Source organism: Monodelphis domestica, chromosome 1 (assembly GCF_027887165.1).
Source record: "Monodelphis domestica isolate mMonDom1 chromosome 1, mMonDom1.pri, whole genome shotgun sequence".
In the NCBI taxonomy this organism is placed as follows: Eukaryota; Metazoa; Chordata; class Mammalia; order Didelphimorphia; family Didelphidae; genus Monodelphis; species Monodelphis domestica.
The window spans coordinates 512,412,235-512,432,541 of record NC_077227.1 but is presented as its reverse complement, the minus strand read 5'-3'; the positions used below and the strand labels follow the sequence as shown (position 1 = coordinate 512,432,541).

The window sequence follows — 20,307 nt, the reverse complement described above, 5'->3', positions numbered from 1 at the left end:
TATGGAATGCTGCAGATTGACCATGTACTCTAATTGTGCCTGAAAGGTTATAAAAACCAAATCCACACCCCAGGAATCTGAATTTGCTTTTAGCAGGAGCACGTTCCTTGGCATGCTGATACATTTCTTTGTTTGCCTCCAATGTTTGACTCTACAAGAATCCACCCTCTGATTGAAGAATATGCTTCTCCCAGGTGATGGAGAGAAGTCCTTGATAATGTACAAAAGCCTGGAGGAGGAAGCTAGAACCTCCCAACTGAGGACTAGTCCAGTAGACCAGTTTGCCTTGACTATAGAGTACATAAGTGGAAATGGTGCATACATTCCAGAGAGTAAACTGGAGTCTGATTATAAACTTGAAATGGCAAATAGGAGTTCACATCTGATTCTAGAAGCAAAAGGGAGCCAAAATTTTGTTTTAAGAATATTACTCTGGGGAGCAGCTGGGTGGCTCAGTGAATTGAGAACCAGGCTCAGAGATGGAAGGTCCTGGGTTCAAATCTGGTCTCAGACACTTCCTAGCTGTGTGACCCTGGTCAAGGCACCTCACTCTCATTGCCTATCCCTTACCACTCTTCTATCAGAAGGTAAGAGTTTAAAAAAAATAATCCTCTGACAGATCTGTGGAGATTGTGATCTAAGCTCACCATAAAGGAATGAATGAGCAAATAAATGAATAAAGGTACTTTTTCTGGATTTCTCCTTAGTTCTTATCCATTTCTGCCTTCCATTTCATGTGTATACTTTATACGTTATATCTGAGTAGCTCTTATGCTCCTTAAAACAAGAGCCAGTTACCCCTTTTCATATCCCTGGGAGCCCATCCACTCATCCAAGAGGCAACTGAAAAGACAATCTAGAAGCCAAGAATACATAGATGCAAGTTTCATTGCTGATACAAATGGGCTGTGTGACCCTGGATAATTCATTGCACTTTTCAGGAGTCTAGGCAATTCTCTACCACTCTAAATTTTGAGCAGTTGGAGGCACAGTGAATAGAGTGTCCAGTCTGGAGTCAGAAGAGTCATCATTTGGAGTTCAAATATGACCTCAGATAATTTTTCACTGTAAGACTCTGGGCAAATCATTTAACCCTATTTGCCTTAGTTTCCTCATCTGGAAAATGAGTCAATGGAGGAAATGGCAAACCACTCCAGTATCATTGCCCTCAAACACCCCCCCCCCCCCCCCCCCATGCACATACATGAGAGTCAGATAAAACTGAACAAGGCTCTAAATTGCAGAAAAGGGACTGATCCACATAGGTAGAAGGGATTTCCTTGCCAGGGAACTTCATTCACTATGAAATCCTAGTTCATTCTGTATCACAGTCCCTTGCACCTGTGACCGGAGGGAATGTGGGTCTATTTAATTGTGGATTTAATTGGTTTGCTGGCAATTTCCAGAAGAAACTTCGCAGCACAAATGCAGATGAGGAAGCCAACCCGGCTTAGTCTTCAATACAGATATAACCCTCTCCAGCCCCTATTCTTGTTTATTAGATTTTGCCTTTCCTTAAACCTTAGGTTGGAGTATTCTCCTGGGAATAAAGCACTGGCTGGAGGTCTTGGATTCCCAAGTTCAGGACTGGACTCTGTCCCACTCTGGGCAGGGTATTTTCGTCCTCTCTCTGCCTCAAGCCTCCTCCCCGCCTACCAGGAAACTAAAGCAAAAGTCAAAGAATGCTCGCAAGAGCTAGATGTTCATCCTGTCGTTAGACGCTGGGGATGGGTAGAGGGAAGATCGTTTAGAAGTTTTAGAGGAGAAAAAGTTTTCTCTTAAAATAGGTCGGATTGGCCTAGCCCTACTAGCTGGCTGGGCTCCAGAGGGGCGGATCAGAGGCAAAGGCCACCAGGGAGGAGAGCCCCAGGACACGGGGCATGAGCAGAGTTGAGAGCAGTGCAACTTGGAGGAGGAGGAGGAGGAGTTGGGAGTAGGAGTAGGAGGCAGGAGTGCAGGCGGCGGCGGCTGCAGCCATGGGGCTCCGCGCTGCTCTGTTCGATCTTGGCGGAGTACTAGTGCATCCCTCCATGAACATCATCTTCAGCCAAGCCGAGGAAGCCTTGGCTTTGCCCAGGTAGGGAGTGGGAGGCTTGCTCGATTTGCTGGCACTAGGCGGCCAGCCGACCTTTGGAGCCCAGCAGCTTGGACTCTTCCAACCACGCAGGTCTCTGCGTAGCGCGTCCTCCTGCCGCTTTGAACGCCCCTTTCCATTAGCCTGGACAGTCTAGCTAGTAGGCCACAGTCTTTTTCCTCCCTGTGCAGCCCGGCCCCCGAAACTCAAATCAATAGATAGCCCCTTAAAAGTTAAACTCTCCTCCAAGATTTTGCTTTTTTTAAAGCTAGATTTTAACATATGATTGATCACATGGTTCTATGGAGATATGATTGGGGATGTTGACTTTAATGATCACTCTATTGCAAATAATAATAATAGGGAAATAGGTTTTGAACAATGATACCATGTAAAACCCAGTGGAATTGCTCGTGGGCTCCAGGAGGGGGGTGAGAAGAGGGGAGGGAAAGAACATGAATCATGTAATCATAGGAAAATATTCTAAATTAATTAGTTAAATAAAAAATGAAAAAATTCAAATTTAAAAATAATTTAACTCCTTCCCCCCAAAAACCACTAGATTAAAAAAAAACAACCCTTACCTTCAACCTTAGAATCAATACTATGTACTGATTCCAAGGCAGAAGACTAGCAAGGGCTAGGCAATGGGGGTTAAGTGACTTGCCCAGGGTCACACAGGTGGCAAGTGCCTGAGACCAGATTTGAACCTAGGACCTAGGCCTGGCTCTCAATCCACTGAACTACCTGTCCCCCCACCCTGCTAGATTTGAAAATATAAACTCCCTCTTTGTTTTAGATTAAGGACAGGGGACCTAAAACTACTCAGTAAATAAAACCAAATTGTCCTTCTTGTTATTTTTCATACATTGCAACATCTTCAAACATGTCTTTGCCCATGTTGATGTTCTATGGCTAGAATACATTGGTTCCTCACCTCTTAGTAGCTATCCCTCCTTTCCTTCCAAGTTCAGCTCAGACTGACCCTCCTACCAGAGTTCTTTTCTATTCCCACCCCTATCCCCCAGCTTCTAGTGTTCTTCCCCCCCAAATAAGCTGTAATTATTTTCAACTGGTTGTATGCCATCCTAGAATGTATGCTCCCTGAGGACTGTTGCTACGCTTTTTGTTTTTGTATTATTGTGTGTAACACAGTGTCTGTCATGGTAAAAAGGCTTTAAAAATATTTGTTGATTACAAAGAAACTACTAAATTCAGACCCCTCTTGTTCAGTGAGGGGAAGTGGCTGAAACATATCTGAGTCCTGGCTCCTAGAATCAGTTTGAGAATTGGAAAGGACCCCAACTGCTGTCCAGTCCACACATACAGGAAAAAGCATCCCTTCTTTAACATATCAAATAGTGGGAAAATACACCACCTGTCCCAGAAATCCATTCCACTGTTGAACAGCTTGAATTAATTATATTAGGACATTTTTTTCTACATCAAGACTAACTTTGCTTCTTTGGAACTTCTACTGGTTGCTAAACAAAACAAATCCAATTCCTCTTTCAGGAGACATTCCTTTATATACTTAAAGACTACAATCATATTACCCCCACCCCTCCCCCAAGCCTTCTCTTCTCTAGGCTAAAACATCCCTGTTTCCTTCAAATGATTCTCATATGACAAGAGATAACTGGATAATTCTAGTGGATGAAGTACAGGACCTAGAGTGAGGAACACCAGAGTTCAAGAAGCTGTGTGGCCCTGGGGTGAATCTCTTAACTTCTGTCAGCCTCAATTTCTTCATCTGTAAAATGGGAATAAAAATAACACCTACCTCCCAGGTTTGGAATAAGGATAAAATGAGATAATATTTGTAAAGTGCATAGCAAAATGCCTGGCACATAGTAGGTATTTAATAGATGTTTTTTTGCCACCTCCCCCAAAAAGAACAAAAAGGAAATAATTCAGCAAAACAAAACAAGATATCAAAAAAAAAAACCTACTATCATATTACAGTATTACACACTTTTAAACCTCCAGCTCTGCAAAGAAAAGAGGGGAGATGCCTTCCTATTTCTTTTCATTGGGGCTAAGCTTGATCATTATTTCAAAGTACTCAGCTTTGAAGCTGATCTGTCCATTGACATGGCCGTAATCCTGGTGTGTATTATTTTCTGGGTCCATTTTACTTTGTATCAATTCATATGTCTTCTATTGCTTTTCCAAATTCTTTTTTTTAAGACCCATACTTTCCATCTTAAAATCAATACTGCATATTGGTTCCAAAGCAGAAGAGCAGTTAAGACTAGGCAATGGGGGGTAAGTGGCTTGCCCAGGGTCACACAGCAAGGAAGTGTCTGAGGCCAAATTTGAATCCAGTACCTCCTATCTCTAGACCTGTCTCTCAATCCACTGAGCCACCTAGTTGTCCCCTCCAAATTCTTAATATGCAATTCTTATAGTGCCATATATATCTTATATATATATATATAAATCTTATAGTGCCATAATAGTCTATACATTCATGCTCTACAGTATCCATTCCTAATCTATGCAATTCCTTTTTTTTAATAAGTGAATAAATTGTGGCTAAAAGAGAGAGGAGAAATAATGTTCCCAAAGCTCCATACATGATTAGTAAGTGGCACAGCTGATACTTAAATGCAGGCGCCACTCTGAGTCCCCAACTCTTTCTACTTAGTTAAGCATTTATTAAGTTCCTACATACCAGGCACTGTGCTAAGGGCTGGGAATACAAAGAAGTAAACAATAGCCCCTGACTTCAAGGGGCTTACAATCTAATGGGGACAATAACGTATAAAAGGAAGCTAAAAGAGGCAGGTGGGATGGGGGACGCAGAGCATACCTAGCACTGGAGCTTAATGAAGTTCAGATGAGTGGCTTAAGCACTCTCCATTAATGAATGATCTGGAAAAGTTCTCTGCCCTTTGCCTTCTCCAGTCAGAGGAAGGAAGGTGTGCCAGGGCCAGATGAGGTATGAGTTCCAGGGTTGATGTGAACTTGCAGGAAGATAGGATCTCTGAGGGATACCATGATTAAAACTAGAGTAAGAATAACTGGGTGGGAAATGAGGAGATGAATGGCTTGGCTGTCCTCCTTAAATGGAGTTCTGCCCTATAAAGTAAAGAAAATCATGGCTATGTCCTCTCCTATTTGACAGTCTTTCAGATATCCATGTTGTAGATGTGTCTCTTCACTCCCCACACCACCACCATCACTCCCAACCAAGCTTCTGTTTTCCCTGTTATTGTCCCCACTTCCTTCAACCAATCTTCCTATGGGGACAGTTACCAATCTCCTATCCATCCCAGACACCCTCTTTTGTATGTGCTGCAAAACCAGTGACTTTTGTAGAACTTTGCATTTCATTATAGTCATAATTACCAATTCACCATTGGCTGGACATGAATATACTTTAACTTGTATTTCATTCATTGTCCTAACTCAACAATTACCCTTTTAAACAAGGCCTTTTCTGGCTAGCTTTAAATTGTAGATGTCTGCCACTATACAGCAGAGCAGAGCAAAGCTCAGTAACCCCAGGGAGAATTATGTTCATGACCTTGACCTTGTTAGCTGTGTGCTACCCAGCAGTGGAGTTATACATTTTGGTGTTCTTGGGGGTATCCCTGGAGTTCTGGCTGCTGAAGTGGCAGTTACCATAGTAACAGAGGCTGGCAGCATTTGGAGACTGAAATACCAGTCAATAACAAACCTGTATAACATTTTCAACTGAGAAGAAGAAAGCAAAAGTAACAATCATGATTTCATACAAAGCTAAAGCAAAAATAGATCTATTAAAAGAGATTAGGAAAGTAATTCTACCTTGATAAAAGACAGCATAGACAATGAAGAATTATCAGTACTTAACATATATGTAGCAAATGGAATAGCATCCAGATTTTTAAAATAATGTATTTAACTAATTAATTTAGAATATTTTTCCATGGTTACATGAATCTTGTTCTTTCCCTCCATTCCTTCTATCCCCCTCCCATAGCCAATGATCAATTTCACTGGGTTTTTACATGTATCATTGATCAAGACCTATTTCCATATTATTAATATTTACACTAGGGTGATCTTTTAGAGTCTACATCCCCAGTCATATCCCCATCAAACCATGTGATCAAGAAAATGTCTTTCTTCTATGTTTCTACTCCCACAGTTCTTTCTCTGGATGTGGATAGCATTCTTTCTCATAAGTCCCTCAGAATTGTCCTGGGTCATTGCATTGCTGCTATAGAGAAGTCCATTACATTTGATTGTACCACAGTGTATCACTCTCTCTGTATAATGTTCTTCTGGTTCTGCTCCTTTGACTCTGTATCAATTCCTGGAGGTCGTTCCAGTTCACATTGAATTCCTCCAGTTCATTATTCCTTTGAGCACAATAGTATTCCATCACCAACAGATACCACAATTTGTTCAGCCATTCCCCAATCGAAGAGCATCCCCTCATTTTCCAGTTTTATGCCACCACAAAGAGTGTGGCTATAAATATTTCTGTACCAGTCTTTTTTTCTTATTATCTCTTTAGGGTGTAAACCCAGCAGTTGTATGGCAGGATTAATGGGCAGGCAGTCTTTTAAAGCCCTTTGGGCATAGTTCCAAATTGCCTTCCAGAATGGTTGGATCTAGGATCCAGATTTTTAAAGAAGAAATTAAAGGAAGTTAAGGAAGAAATAGACAGTAAAACTATACTAGTGGGGAACTTCAACCTTTCCCTATCAGAAGTAGATTAATCTAAACAAAAAATAAAAGAAAGAAGTAAAGAGAGTTAATGAAATTTTAGAAAAGTTAGATTTAATAGATATCTCGAGAAAATTGAATAGGGATAAAAATGAATATATCTTATTTTCAGCAGCACATATTACATATACAAAAATTGACCATGTACCAGGGCATAAAAATTTCACAACCAAATGCAGAAAAGAACAAATAATAAATGCAACCTTTTCAGATTGTAATGCAATAAAAATTATAATCAACAAGGGTTCATGGAAAGACAAATTAAAAATTAATTAGAAAAAAATAATCTAATTCTTCAAAATTGGTGGGCCAAAGAACAAATCATATAAACAGTCACTGATTTCATTGAAGAGAATGATAATGAGGATACAACATATCAAAATTTACGGGATGCACCCAAAGCAATTCTCAGGGGAAAAATTATATCCTTGAGTATGTATATTGATAAAACAGAGAAAAATCAGACCAATGAATTGGGCATGCAACTAAAAAAACTAGAAAAAAGAACAAATTAAAAATCCCTAATTAAAGACTAAGTTGGAAGTTCTAAAAATCAAAGTAGAAATTAATAAAATGAAAAAAAGAAATATTGAACTAATAAATAAGACTAGGAGCTAGTTCTATGTAAAAAACACATATAAAATAGGTGGAGCTTTAGTTAATTTGATTTAAAATAAAGAAAGAAGAAAATCAAATTACCTGTATCAAAAATGAATAAGTGATTTCATCTCTAATGAAGAGGAAATTAAAGCAATCATTAGGAACTGTTTTGCCAAATTATATGACAACAAATCTAATAATGTAGGTGAAATGGATGAATATTTATAAAAACCTAAGTTGATTAATAAGTGAGGAAATAGAATACTTAAATAACCCTACCCCAGAAAAAGAATTGAAAAATCGACCCCCAAGAAAAAATCCCCAGGGCCAGATGGATTCACAAGTTAATTCTATCAAGCATTTAAAGAGCAATTAATTCCAATACTATACAAACTTTTTTAGCAAAATAAGCAAATAAGGAGTCCTACCAAACTTTTTTTATGACACATATGGTACTAATGCCTAAGCAAGGAAAACCAAAAACAGAGAAAGAAAATACAGACCAATTTCCTTAATGAACATTCATGTAAAAACTAAAATAAAATACTAGCAAAGGGACTACTGCAATATGTCACAAGGAATATTCACTATGACCAGGTGGGATTTATACCAGGAATGCAAGACTGGTTTAATATAAGAAAAATTATCAGAAGTATTGACTATATCAATAATCAAACTAAGAGAAATCACATGATTAACTCAATAGATACAGAAAAAACCTTTGACAAAACCCATTCCTATTGAAAACATTAGAAATCATAGTAACAAAAGAGCCTTTCCTTAAAATCATAAGTAATATTTATTTAAAACCATCAGCAAGGGGGCAGTGAGTGGATTGAGAGTTAGGCCCAGAGATGGGAGGTCCTGGGTTCAAATCTGACCTCAGACACTTCTCAGCTGTGTGACCCTGGGCAAGTCACTTAACCCCCATTGCCTAGCCCTTACCACTCTTCTGCCTTTGAACCAATACAGGGTATTGATTCTAAGACAGAAGGTAAGGGTTTAAAAAAAAATAAAACCATCAGCAAAGAATCATCTGCAGTGGGGATAGGATAGAAACCTTCCTAATAAGATCACCACTATTATTTAATATTGTACTAGAAATACTAGTTTTAGCATAGAAGAAAAAGAAATTGAAGGAATTAAAGTAGGCAATAAGGAAACTAAACTATCATTCTTTGTGAATGATATGATAGTATACATGATAGTATATTTAGAGAATCCTAAAAAGTTAACTAAAAAACTAGTTGAAATAATTAATATTTAGCAAAGTTATTCATTAAAAAACAGTATGATAAAAATTAGGTTAAGATAAATATCTCCCTTTTTGGCAAACCTATGGAATATACGCCAGAGAGGTCTGCTCCCTTTCCTTTTGCATGTGTGCCTGAGGACATTTCTCATGTGACACACCTCTCTGCCCAACAACCCAATGGGAGTGCTTCCTCCCTCCCCTGTCTGGAGTAAGGTGGGGGGCTTATGTACCTTGTAAGGACTACAATTTGGGCATTCAGTCTTTAAAGTTTCTAAAAGATTCACCATCACTGCAAGATCAAAATGGGTATATGATATGAACATAAAGAATAATATTATAAGTAAATTAGGGGAATATAGAATAGTTTGCCTGTCAGATCTATGGAGAAGGGAAGAATTTATGAGCAAACAAGAGATAGAGAATGTTATAGAATATAAAATGAATAATTTCGATTATATTAAATTAAAAAATTTTTGTAGACACAAAATCAATACAATCAAGATTAGAAGGGAAACAACAAACTGGGAAAAAATTTTAAATCACAAATTCCTGTGATAAAAGACTTTTTTCTCAAATAAATAAAGAACTAAGTCAAATTTATAAGAAACTAAGTCATTCCCCAATTGATAAATGGCAAAAGAATATGAATAGGCAGTTTTCAGATGAAGAAATCAAAACTATCAATAATGATATGAAAAAATGTTCTAAATCACTGTTAATTAGAAAAATGCACAACTCTGAGATATCACCTCCCACCTATCAGATAGACCAATATGACAGTAAAGGAAAATGATGTAGCAAAATTAGGGCACTGATGCATTGCTTGTAAAGTTGTAAACTGATCCAACCATTCTGGAGGGCAACTTGGAATTATGCCCAAAAGGCTATAAAAGAATGCATACCTTTTAATCCAGTAATACAACTACTAGGTCTGCATCCTGAAGAGATTTTTTAAAATGGGAAAGGATCTGTTTGTACAAAAATATTCACAGCTGTGCTTTTTGAGGTGGCAAAGAATTGGAAACTAAAGGGATATCCCTCAAATGGGGAATGGGTGAACAAATTGTGGTATATGATGGTGATGGAATACTATTGTGCTATAAGGAATGATGAATAGGATGATTTCAGAAAGAGCTGGATAGTCTATGTGAAATGATGCAGAGTGAAATAAGCAGAAACAGGAGAAAATCATACATAGTAACTACGATACTGTGGAATGATCAAATGTGATAGACTGCTGACAGCAGTACAACGATCCAGGACAATTCTGAAGGAATAATGAAAGAGAGTGCTATCCACCTCTACAGAAAGAACTGTTGGAATAGAAATGCAGATGAAAACATTTGATTTATCACTTGCTAATTTGGATATATGTTTTGGGGTTTTGGTTTTATAAGATGATATGAAAATGTGTTTTACATGATAATATACATATAACTGAGAGTGAATTGCTTGTCAGCTCCAGAAGCAGGGAGGGAAGAAGACAATATGTATCATATAACTTCATAAAACTTATGTGGAAATTTGTTATTAAAATACAATTTAAAAAAATAAAATAAAATGAACAAATATTATCCCACTTGTTCCTCGCAACTATCCCAGGAGGAAGGTGCTATTATTATTTCCATTTTGTAGTCAAGGAAACTGAGGCACACAGCGGTTACGTAACTTGCATAACTCATATAACTAGTGTCAGAGGCTACATTTGAACTCAAGACTTTCCTGACTCTAGACCTAGAACTCTGTCCACTGTATATCATCTAGCTTGTCACAAATGAGGCAGAGGATTAGTAGATCTGCTGATTTGCTATCCCTGCTTCTCCACTCTCCACAGCAGACTTCCAGAAGCTAGGCCTGGGAAAAATGAAATCACTCAGCTTTAAACTCTCTGGGATCATGTTTCTTCACCTCCGCTTTATCCCTCTCAACCACAAGATGTATACCTCTTGGCCTTCTCTTGCACCACTTCCTACCTTTTTCTTTGAGATTGGTAATCTAATCAGTAATAACCAAGGGTATGTCCATCACTTCTCCTGTTGCTCCACTCACCATCCCTAAGACTTGTCTAACCAAAACATTGTTCCCCTGTTTTCTCTTGTTGTTAGAATATAAGCTCCTTGAAGGTGGGGACTGTCTTGCTTTTTTATTGTTAGTTATCAGCCCTTTTCACAGTGTGTAACACATGGTAAATCATTATGAAGATGAATGAATTTTAAAAAACTATTTATTAAGTATTTGTACTTAATAAATAGTTTTTTTTAATTCATTCATTTTCATAATCCATGATAAATACATTAGAAATTTCTAGACATACTTCTGGACTAAAGACATATCAGCTCAGAGAACAATAATAAAAACTTGGCATTAAATACATGCCATTTAATTTATGGAATGTAACTAATATTGACTGACCTGGCCCCTAAGAAAGAATTAGAATTCAAGAATGGAATTGAAAGGCTCTATGTGGCCAACATCCATGAACCCAGTCAGGAATACATTGGCCAAGAGGTGACAAACAAATGACTGAATCTTGAGGATTTGTTTATAGAAACAGAAAGCAACTTTAGAACAAGTAATTGCCAACTCAAAGTGCCAAAAGATTATCCTCAAAGATCCAAGATTTATTGATTAATTCAGAACATGTGAAGAAAATGGTAAGAAATCTATAACGTATTATAGCAGATAGCAGAAATTCAGCACCTACTGAAATCCTAGCAAGGTGCAACCTAATAGTCAGTATTATACATTAAAAGCTGAATCCCCATACTATAAATAGAGACCTCCAAATATCCGAGAGTTCAACAATTAAACTATATTAGAACTGGAGCCTTATCACAAACAAATCGTGGTACACGATTTCTCAGTTGATGATACTGATATAAACATTTTAAGAATATTAATAGCTAGGGTTCATATAGTAATTTTTAAATTGCAAAGTGTTTTACAAATATTATTTTATCCTCACAACAATTCTAGGAGCTAAGGACTTTTATTATCTTCATTTTACAGATAAGAAAACTGAGGCAGGAAGAGGTTGAGTCAGTAAATATTGATTAAACACCTACTACGTGCCAAGTCTGTGCTAAGTACTGGGGATACAATGATGGGCAAAAGAGGGTCTCTGCCCTCAAGGAACTCATAATCCAATGGGGGAGATGACATGCAAACAATTGTGTACAAACAAGCCATGTATAGGATAAGGGAAATATTCACCAGAGGGGAGGCACTAGAATTAAGAACAATTGGGAAAAACTTTTTGTAGGAGGTGGGATTTAAATTAAGACATGAGGGAAACCAGGAAGTGAGGGGGCATAGGTGAGGAGGTGAAGCGTTACTTACAGGTATGGGAGAACAACCAGTGAGAATTCCCAGTTGGGAAATGGAGTCTTTAGGGAGAGGACCAGCAAGGAGGCCAGTGTCACTGGACCCCAGAATGAGAGGTAGTGAGAAGGAGGGCATGGGAGATGTAAGAAGACTGGAAAAGTGTGTTTGTGAGGATACAGGGGACAACTAGGTTACACAGGGCTTTGAATGGCAAATTGAAGAATTTTGCATTTAATCCTGGAGGTGAGAGAGAGCCACTAGAGTAGAGAGATGAAGATGAGATGTTCAAAACATACAGAAGTCTCCTTTCCCTTGTCTGCTCTCCCTTCCCCAAAATACTTTGGTTACCAATTTGGTAAACACTTGATAAGTTTTTGTTCAGAGGCAGTGAGGTGGCTTGGTGAATTGAGAGCTAGGCCTAGAGATGGGAGGTCCTAGGTTCAAATATGACTTCAGATACTTCTAGCTATGTGACCCTGGGCAAGTCACTTAACACCAATTGCCTAGTCCTTACCACACTTCTGCCTTGGAACCAATACTGTTTCTAGACAATATTGTTTCTAAGACAAAAGGCAAGATTTTAAAAAAATGTTTGTTCAGTATAATTTAATGGAGGAAACAAAAGCAGAGACAGAGGAAAATGACTTGCTCTGTGGCTATACAATGAGTTTTTGAAAGTGAGGGATTAGAAACCCTGGCTCCTGAACTTCCGGCACAGTACCATCTCTATTTTGCCATGTTTTCTATCCAAGAAAATGAATTATAATACACTATCCAGATGTGACTTTAACATTCTGAATATTTATTTATCTTTTTTTTTTGCTTGCTTGAAACTTTTAGGGGCTTTTTAAATAAAGTTATCACTCAAGGAGGCCTTGAGAGTCCCTACGTGCACCTCATAAAAGGAGAGATCACATTTTCACAGGTAAAAATGGGGTAGGTCTTATAGTGGGATTGCTGGGTCAAAGCAGATGAATTTTTAGTTGTAGTCTAGAATGGTTAAGTCATTTCTCCACAAGTGATATCTATTAGTGTGCCTGTTATTCCTCTCCAGCATTGACTTACTTATCTATTTTTTTTTTTTGTAGTGGGTTCCTCTCATGGAAGAAGATTGTAGGAAACTTTCTGTAGCCTCCAACTTCTGCCTCCCAGAGCAATTCTCTCTACAGAAAATCTTTGAAGATATGATTTCAGAAGGAAAGATCAATTACCCTATGCTGCGAGCTGCCATCACTTTGAGAAATAAGGGTAAAAGCTAAATGCTGTACACGGTCTGTCCTAGGGTCACCATAAATACTTGGAGTGGTTTAGTCCAAAATGTAACAAAATTCTCTTTGATATATTAAATCAGAGACATGAGGAAGCACTAGAGTCAGGTTGTGGACCAATAGTAAGCCTTAACAAAGAGTAAATGCAGAAAATAACATTGATATTCCAGGAGTTAATAATTTCATCCATATAGCAATTCCTTCCACTGATGCATATCATAGTCTGTATATTATTAATTTGTTGTCACAGAATTGCCTGAATTATAGAGGGATTAAATGACTTGAGCACAGAAATAATAAGTGTCAGAAATGGGATTTGGATCCAAGCCTTCCTGACTCAAGATTCAAGCATTCTATCTACTACACCAACTTCAGATCTCATCTTTCATATTGCAGAACTTCAAAGATGGAGTGGTTGGCTTGTGAAGTGTGAGGCCTCAATTCATTCATTGATATGGAATAGGATAAGGCAGAATGCTCTTTCACTTAGGATATGGGAAACCACCACTGAAACCACTTTACTTCCTTTTAGTAGGCAGGTCATAATTACACCATCCCACTTTCTTATTTTCTTCCTCATAGCAATATAGAAACAATTGTAGTATTTGTTTTCCTCTCACTTCAAGAACTTCCTGGCTTTGTTGGGTACTTATATCCAGGAAGTAATATATTTATATCTCTTTCTCCGGCTATGAAATGAGAAGAATAATCTGTGAACCCCAGATCAATAATTACAAGACTCTGGGAGGAAGAGAGGGAAGAGGGGAAGAAGACAACATGAATCATGTAACCATGGGAATTTTTAAAAAATCAAATTTAAAATAAAGAAAAAGAATTACGAGAGAATTGGGTACCTGATGGTTATAGTAGAATGCAATATATCTAATTTAAACACACAATGAGGAGATTTAACTCATGGTCATATGTGTGACTTAGGAGAGAACCAGAGAAAAGGACTCTGGATTATCATGAGGCCATCTTCAAACCTAGACTGTAGTTCTGAGAACTGAAAATCTGGAAATAGTTACAGAAAGGAAATTGGGGTAGTGGGAAGACTAGACTTGCTATCCTAATGCATCTCAACTGAGTTCTTTTCTTATAAATCGGATAACATCTGTATAAGTGGTTTTGGTCTACTGAAAGAAAGGCACTGGTGACAGTCATTTCCTGTTTTGTTCTTTTTCCTCTCTCTCTCTTAGGATATAAAACCTGTATCCTTACCAACAACTGGCTGGATGATGGCCTCCAGAGAAATGTTATTGCTCAGTTGATGTGTACCCTAAGCAAGCACTTTGACCTAGTTATAGAATCATGCCGAATTGGAATGGTCAAGCCAGACCCAGAGATTTATAAGTTTGCCCTGGAGGCTTTGAAGGTGGCCCCACATGAGGTGAGTTGAAGTTTCCCTATTGCAAGAATCCTAATCTGAAGGGAAAAGTAACAACAAGTAGGGGAAGAAACTTGGAGAAATTAAAGGAATGGTGAGAGAGGAAGGAATGGGAATGGGAATAGGGTGAGAAGGAAAGAGATAGAAGTAGAATGAGGAAAAAAAGAGGAGAATTTCTCCAGAGGACTTTGCCTCTAACCTATGTGGCATAGATGGGAGAGGCAGAGTAGACAGATATTAGAAGTTCTTAGGAGTTGATTAAACACTAAAATCAAGATTGAAAACCGAAGAAAAGCAAAGTAACTGAGAAATGGGGTAGGCATATTGCTTACCTTCTTAATGGATGGGGAGAGATTAGAGGGAGAGTATGTGGAACTTAAAATTTTTTAATAAATAACAATTTTTTTAATTAAAAAAAAATTTGCATTGTCCTCTAAAAAATGAAAAAGATAAAAAGGAGTTGGACTCATATAAGATGGGCAAAGACAGCAAAAATGGAAAATGGCCATTGTTGGAGGCACTGTGGAATGACAAACTGTAAACATTTTTTGTTGTTGTTGTTAACCATTTCCCTTTTTATCTTTGCTATACTGAATTTGTTTATGCCAAACATTCTGAAATTTTATGTGATTAAAAATTTCCATTTCATTTCCTATCATCCTCTCTTTCTCTTGTTTAGTTATTGAACTATTCTCTTATCCATAGATATGAAAGAAATTTCTTCTTTGTTTCTCCAAGTTTTTATGATGTCATCTTCTATCTCGAAGGCATGTACCCGAGATAGGTGTTTGTTTTGATGCTGGCTTTTCTGGTGGCTCCTCCTTAACTGTGCTGTCAGCCTCTAGTTTACCTTTTTTTCAGTTCTCAGGATAGATAAAATTACTTATTATACATTCCCATTGAATTTCTTATTTTTTTCTTATTTATTTTTTACTTAATCACCAACACCACCAAAAACATTTAAATAAACAAATGCATAACAATTGTATGTCACACCACAAACTCCTCATTGTTTAAAATTTGTTTAAAAATATGTAAATCATATATGTGGAAGTATTCTCTGCTTTTGAGTTCCCCTTGGATTAATTTTTCTTTGATACTTTTTTTCTCGATTTTAGGGCTTTTTTATGTAATTACAGTATGTATTATCCTTATTCTTTTTTCTTCTCTTTTCATCTCTTCATATATTTCCCTTATTTTTAATATTTCAAAAATTCATCATTTCTAATAACATGCAATCTGTTAAATTCAAGTATTGATGTTTATTCAGGCATTTCTCCCAACTATTACATTTGTGTTATTTCTAGATTTGGGTTTTTTTTGGTCATTACAAACATAGATTCCATACATATTTTTATATATACACAACTTTTTGCCCTGTCAATGATGCCCTTAAGGCCCAATACTAGTAATGAGATCCTTAGGTCAATGAGCATGAAGGGCTTAACAATTCTTAATATATATTTACATATTGTTTTCTAAAAAAACAATTCACAACTACTCTTGCAATGTAATATTAGTTCTGTTCCTGAATGTTCCTATAAGTATTTAATTTGATCATCTTAGCCCATGCATTAACAGAACTATATTTATCTATATTGGTCCTTAGGCAGCAAACACAATCTGTTGCTAGGACCATAGTTTTTCCAAAACAAAATCTTTTCAGCTTGTCCATACCCAATGTTCCAGTACTATAGCATCTCAGGAATGCAGAATTATTTACATAATGTGATGAGTGTTAAAGAAAAACTTTTGCAGAATATTTATGCTCTCCAAACCATTGTTGTCCTACCAGCAATGATCTTTGGACTGTGAAGGGTTAAATTTTGGTGGTAGGAGTTTGAACAAAAGTCAGGAGAGCAGTTTCTTAAACATAAAACTCAGTTTATTATTAGGAAAGTACAGATAGTAAATAGAAAGGAGCAAAATGAGAATTCTTATAATTGCTTATAACTATACCTAAGATCCCAATCCTATCTAAAATTTCCTAAAAAACCCTAAATCTATCTGCCTTCAAGGGTAGTGCCTTCTGCCAGACCCAGGCTCTGTCCTAATTTTTCTACTCTGACTATCTAATAATTTACCCACTATCTATCTACCTATCTACCCAAGCTAATCAATAAACAATAAGGCTATTGAGGCCTTAAATCCGTTTCTCTGTTTCCAACTGTCAATTCTCAGAGGTAGTGAGCCACATACTTCTCTTTCCAGGGGACCCCGGAGACAAAATCCCCTTCTAACTGTGAGCTATAATTGACTAATTCTCAGCCACACCCTTCTGTCACCAACTGACAGCCTGCACAGCAGGGGGCATCTTACTCAGAAATATTTTTGCTCCTTTGCCTCTTAAAGAGAAAAAGGTAGAAATTATGAAAAACTCTCTTAACATATACCCCTGAGATCCATTGGGAGACCAGTTTCCCCAATGGATCTTTAAACTAAAACTATGTATACTCTATATTATAAAAAGGGAATAATGTTTTAATAGGGGAGTTAGGCATTAGCAGGAACAAATACATAGATATATGATAGCGTTGACATAATTGTGAGAATGTTGAAGGATTTATATCTAAAAGTGAAAGATTCCAGAGAAGTGGAAATATCTTAGACTTTATTGATACTAAAAGAGGCAACCAAAAGAATTGCCAATCTGTAAGTTATTCTCCCCTCCTCTCTGTAAGCCTTCTGTCTCTTACCTTCACTTTTCTTTTCCCACCATCCTCTACTCCCATTGATAAAGCAAAAAAAAAAGACAACCCAAATCTATTATAAACATATGTAGTCAAGAAAATAAAATTCCTATGTTTGCCATATTAAATATATATACCATATATTTATGTACATGTGTATTATATGTGTATACATATATGACAATCAGATTTCTTAAGTCTTTTAATTTTGCCTTTAAAATATTGTCATTATTATTATATATGTTGTTCTTCCAGTTTAACTTCACTCTTCTTCAGAAGTCTCCCTAGGTTTTTTTGAAACGATCTCCTTCATCATTTCTTATAGAACAATAGTATTCCATCGTACTCATACACCATAACTTGTTTAGCAATTCTCCACTTGATGGGCATCCCTTAGTTTTCAATTCTTTGCTACCACATAGATGCTATAAATATTTTTGTCCAAATGTGTCTTTTTCTTCTTTCTTTATTCTTTTAGGGACATAGACCTAGTATCCTCTGAAAAGTGCCAGTTCATATTCTTTGACCATTTGCCAATTGGAAAATGGTTCTTTGTCTTATAAACTTGAATCAATTTCCTATGTCTTTTAAAAATGAGACCTTTATCAGAGATACTTCATACAAAGATTATTTCCTTTCATTTCTCTTCTAATTTTAGCTACTTTGACTTTATTCTTTTTTATTTTTGTATAATTTAATTTTTTAATTTATAATTTTATATAATCAAAATGGTCCATGTGACCTTTTTATTCTCTTGCTTGTTTGCAAACATCCTCTATCCAAATATTGTTTCTCTAATTTGTGTATGCTGTCACTCTTTTTGTCTATGATATGCATCCATTTTAGCATATAATGTGAGAAATTGGTCTACACCTAATTTCCTGCCAAACTGCTTTCTTTTTCCCCCCAAAATTTTTTGTTTTGTATGATAATACATATATAACTTGGATCCAATTGCTTGCCTGCTCCCAGAATGAAGAGGGATGGAAGGGAGGGAGACAATTTGGATCATGTAACTTTGGAAAACTTATGTGGAAATTTATTACATGTAATTGATAAAATATCTTCTTTAAAGCATTTTTGTCAAACACTAGGCTATTGTGTTCAGTTGCTTCTGTGTGTCATATTCCTAATCTGTTCCACTATTTAACCATTATATTTCTTAACAAGTACTAAATTATTTTAATTATTATTTTGTAGTATATTTTAACATCTGGTACTAGTTGACCTCCTTCCTTCCCAAATTTTTTTCATTAATTCCCTTGAAATTCTTGATTTTTGTTCCTCTAGATGAATTTTGATATTATATTTTTTATAGCTCCACAAAGTAATCTTTTGATAGTTGATTGGAATGGCACTGAATAAGCCAACTAATTTGAGTATTATTATTTTTATTATGTTATTATATTAGTTATTATGTTATGTTATGTTAAAGCAAATAACATATAACAAAATATAATAACAATAATAAAATTATTAAAATTAATTTTATTATGTTAGGTCTGCCTACCCCCATACAATATTTCTCCAATTATTTAGACTCCCTTTATATGGGAAAAAAAAAACATTTTGTAGTTATGTTCTTTTAATTCTTATGGGTGTGTTTGAACAGATAGATATCCAAGCATTTTATATTTTATTTATTTTAAAAGTAATTTCTCTTTCTCTTCCTGATAAATTTTGTTCATAATATATAGAAATGCTAATGACAAATAAATAATTTTATATCCTGTAACTTTATTAAGTCATTTCAACTCCTCTTTTTAGTTGCTTCTAGAGTTATCTCAGTAACCTTTTTTACCATCTGTAAAAATTGTTCATTTTGTTTGCTCTTTGCCTGTACTTATACCATTAGTTTCTTTTTCTTGTCTTACTGCTATAACTAACATCATAGCACTATATTGAGTAGTAATTCTTGCTTTACCTCTTTACCCCTGATCTTATTGGAAGACCTCATTAAAGATAATGCTGGCTCTTGGTTTTAGATGGATAACTCTTATCATATTAAGGAAAGATCCTCTTCTTACTATGTTCTAGTAGTTTTTTAAACACTTAATTTCCATCTTAAAATCAATACTCGTTCCAAGGGAGAAGAGCAGAAAGGTCTAGGCAATAGGGTTTAAGTAACTTAACCAGAGTCACACAGCTGGGAAGTGTCTGGGGCCAGATTTGAATCTAGGACCTCCCATCTCTAGGACTGACTCTCAATCCACTGAGCCACCCAGCTACCCTCAGTTTTCTATTTTTTTTTAACAGAAATGAATGTTACATCTTGTCAAAAGTTTTTCCTGCTCCTATTGATAAAGTCATGATTTTTGTTTTTCATCCTATTAATTTGCTCAATTATGCTTATTGTTTTCTTGATATTATACTAGCCCTGCATTCAGGGCATATCCAACATAGTTACAATGTATAATTTTAGTGATAAGTTGGTGTAGTCTCCTTGCTAATATTTAATTATTGTTTTTGCATCTATATTCATTAAGTATACTGATATATAGCTTTCTTTCTCTGTTTTGACTCTGCTTAGTTTAGGTTTTAAGAATATTTTGTTATCATGGAACGAATCTGGTAGAACTTCTTTCCCTACTTTTTCAAACAGTTTATGTAATATTAGAATTAATTATTCTTTATAAGTTTGATAGAGTTTGATTGTAAGTTCATCTGGTTCTAGGGTTTTTTTTTCCTTTTGGAATTCATTTATGATTTGTTAGTTTCTTTACTAAACTTGAGTTAAGTGTTCTACTTCGTGTTCTGTTACTCTAGGAGTGTTATAGTTTTATAAATATTCATTTATTTAATTTTTATTTTTATATTATTAGCATATAATTGGGTCAAAGAGTTCCTAGTAATTTCTTTTATTTCTTCTTTAGTTGCGAATTCACATTTTTCACTTTTTATTCTAGTTATTTGATTCCCTTTTATCTTTTTTGAAAATCAATTTATCTAATTGTTAATCTATTTTTAAAAATACAATAATCCTAAAA

At 36.1% G+C, this 20,307-nt stretch overlaps 1 protein-coding gene across 1 annotated transcript in view; it reads left to right on the top strand.

Annotated features, from left to right (window-relative positions):
* The first annotated feature begins 1,649 nt into the window (after positions 1-1,649).
* EPHX2 (epoxide hydrolase 2) overlaps positions 1,650-20,307 on the top strand; it is an 87,628-nt gene continuing 68,970 nt past the window's right edge. Inside the window, exons 1-4 of the mRNA XM_007475918.3 lie at positions 1,650-2,077; positions 12,816-12,900; positions 13,064-13,223; positions 14,443-14,633. Of these exons, the coding sequence (XP_007475980.1) occupies positions 1,977-2,077; positions 12,816-12,900; positions 13,064-13,223; positions 14,443-14,633 (537 nt within the window). The 5' untranslated portion in view covers positions 1,650-1,976. The remainder of the gene's footprint in view (positions 2,078-12,815; positions 12,901-13,063; positions 13,224-14,442; positions 14,634-20,307) is intronic.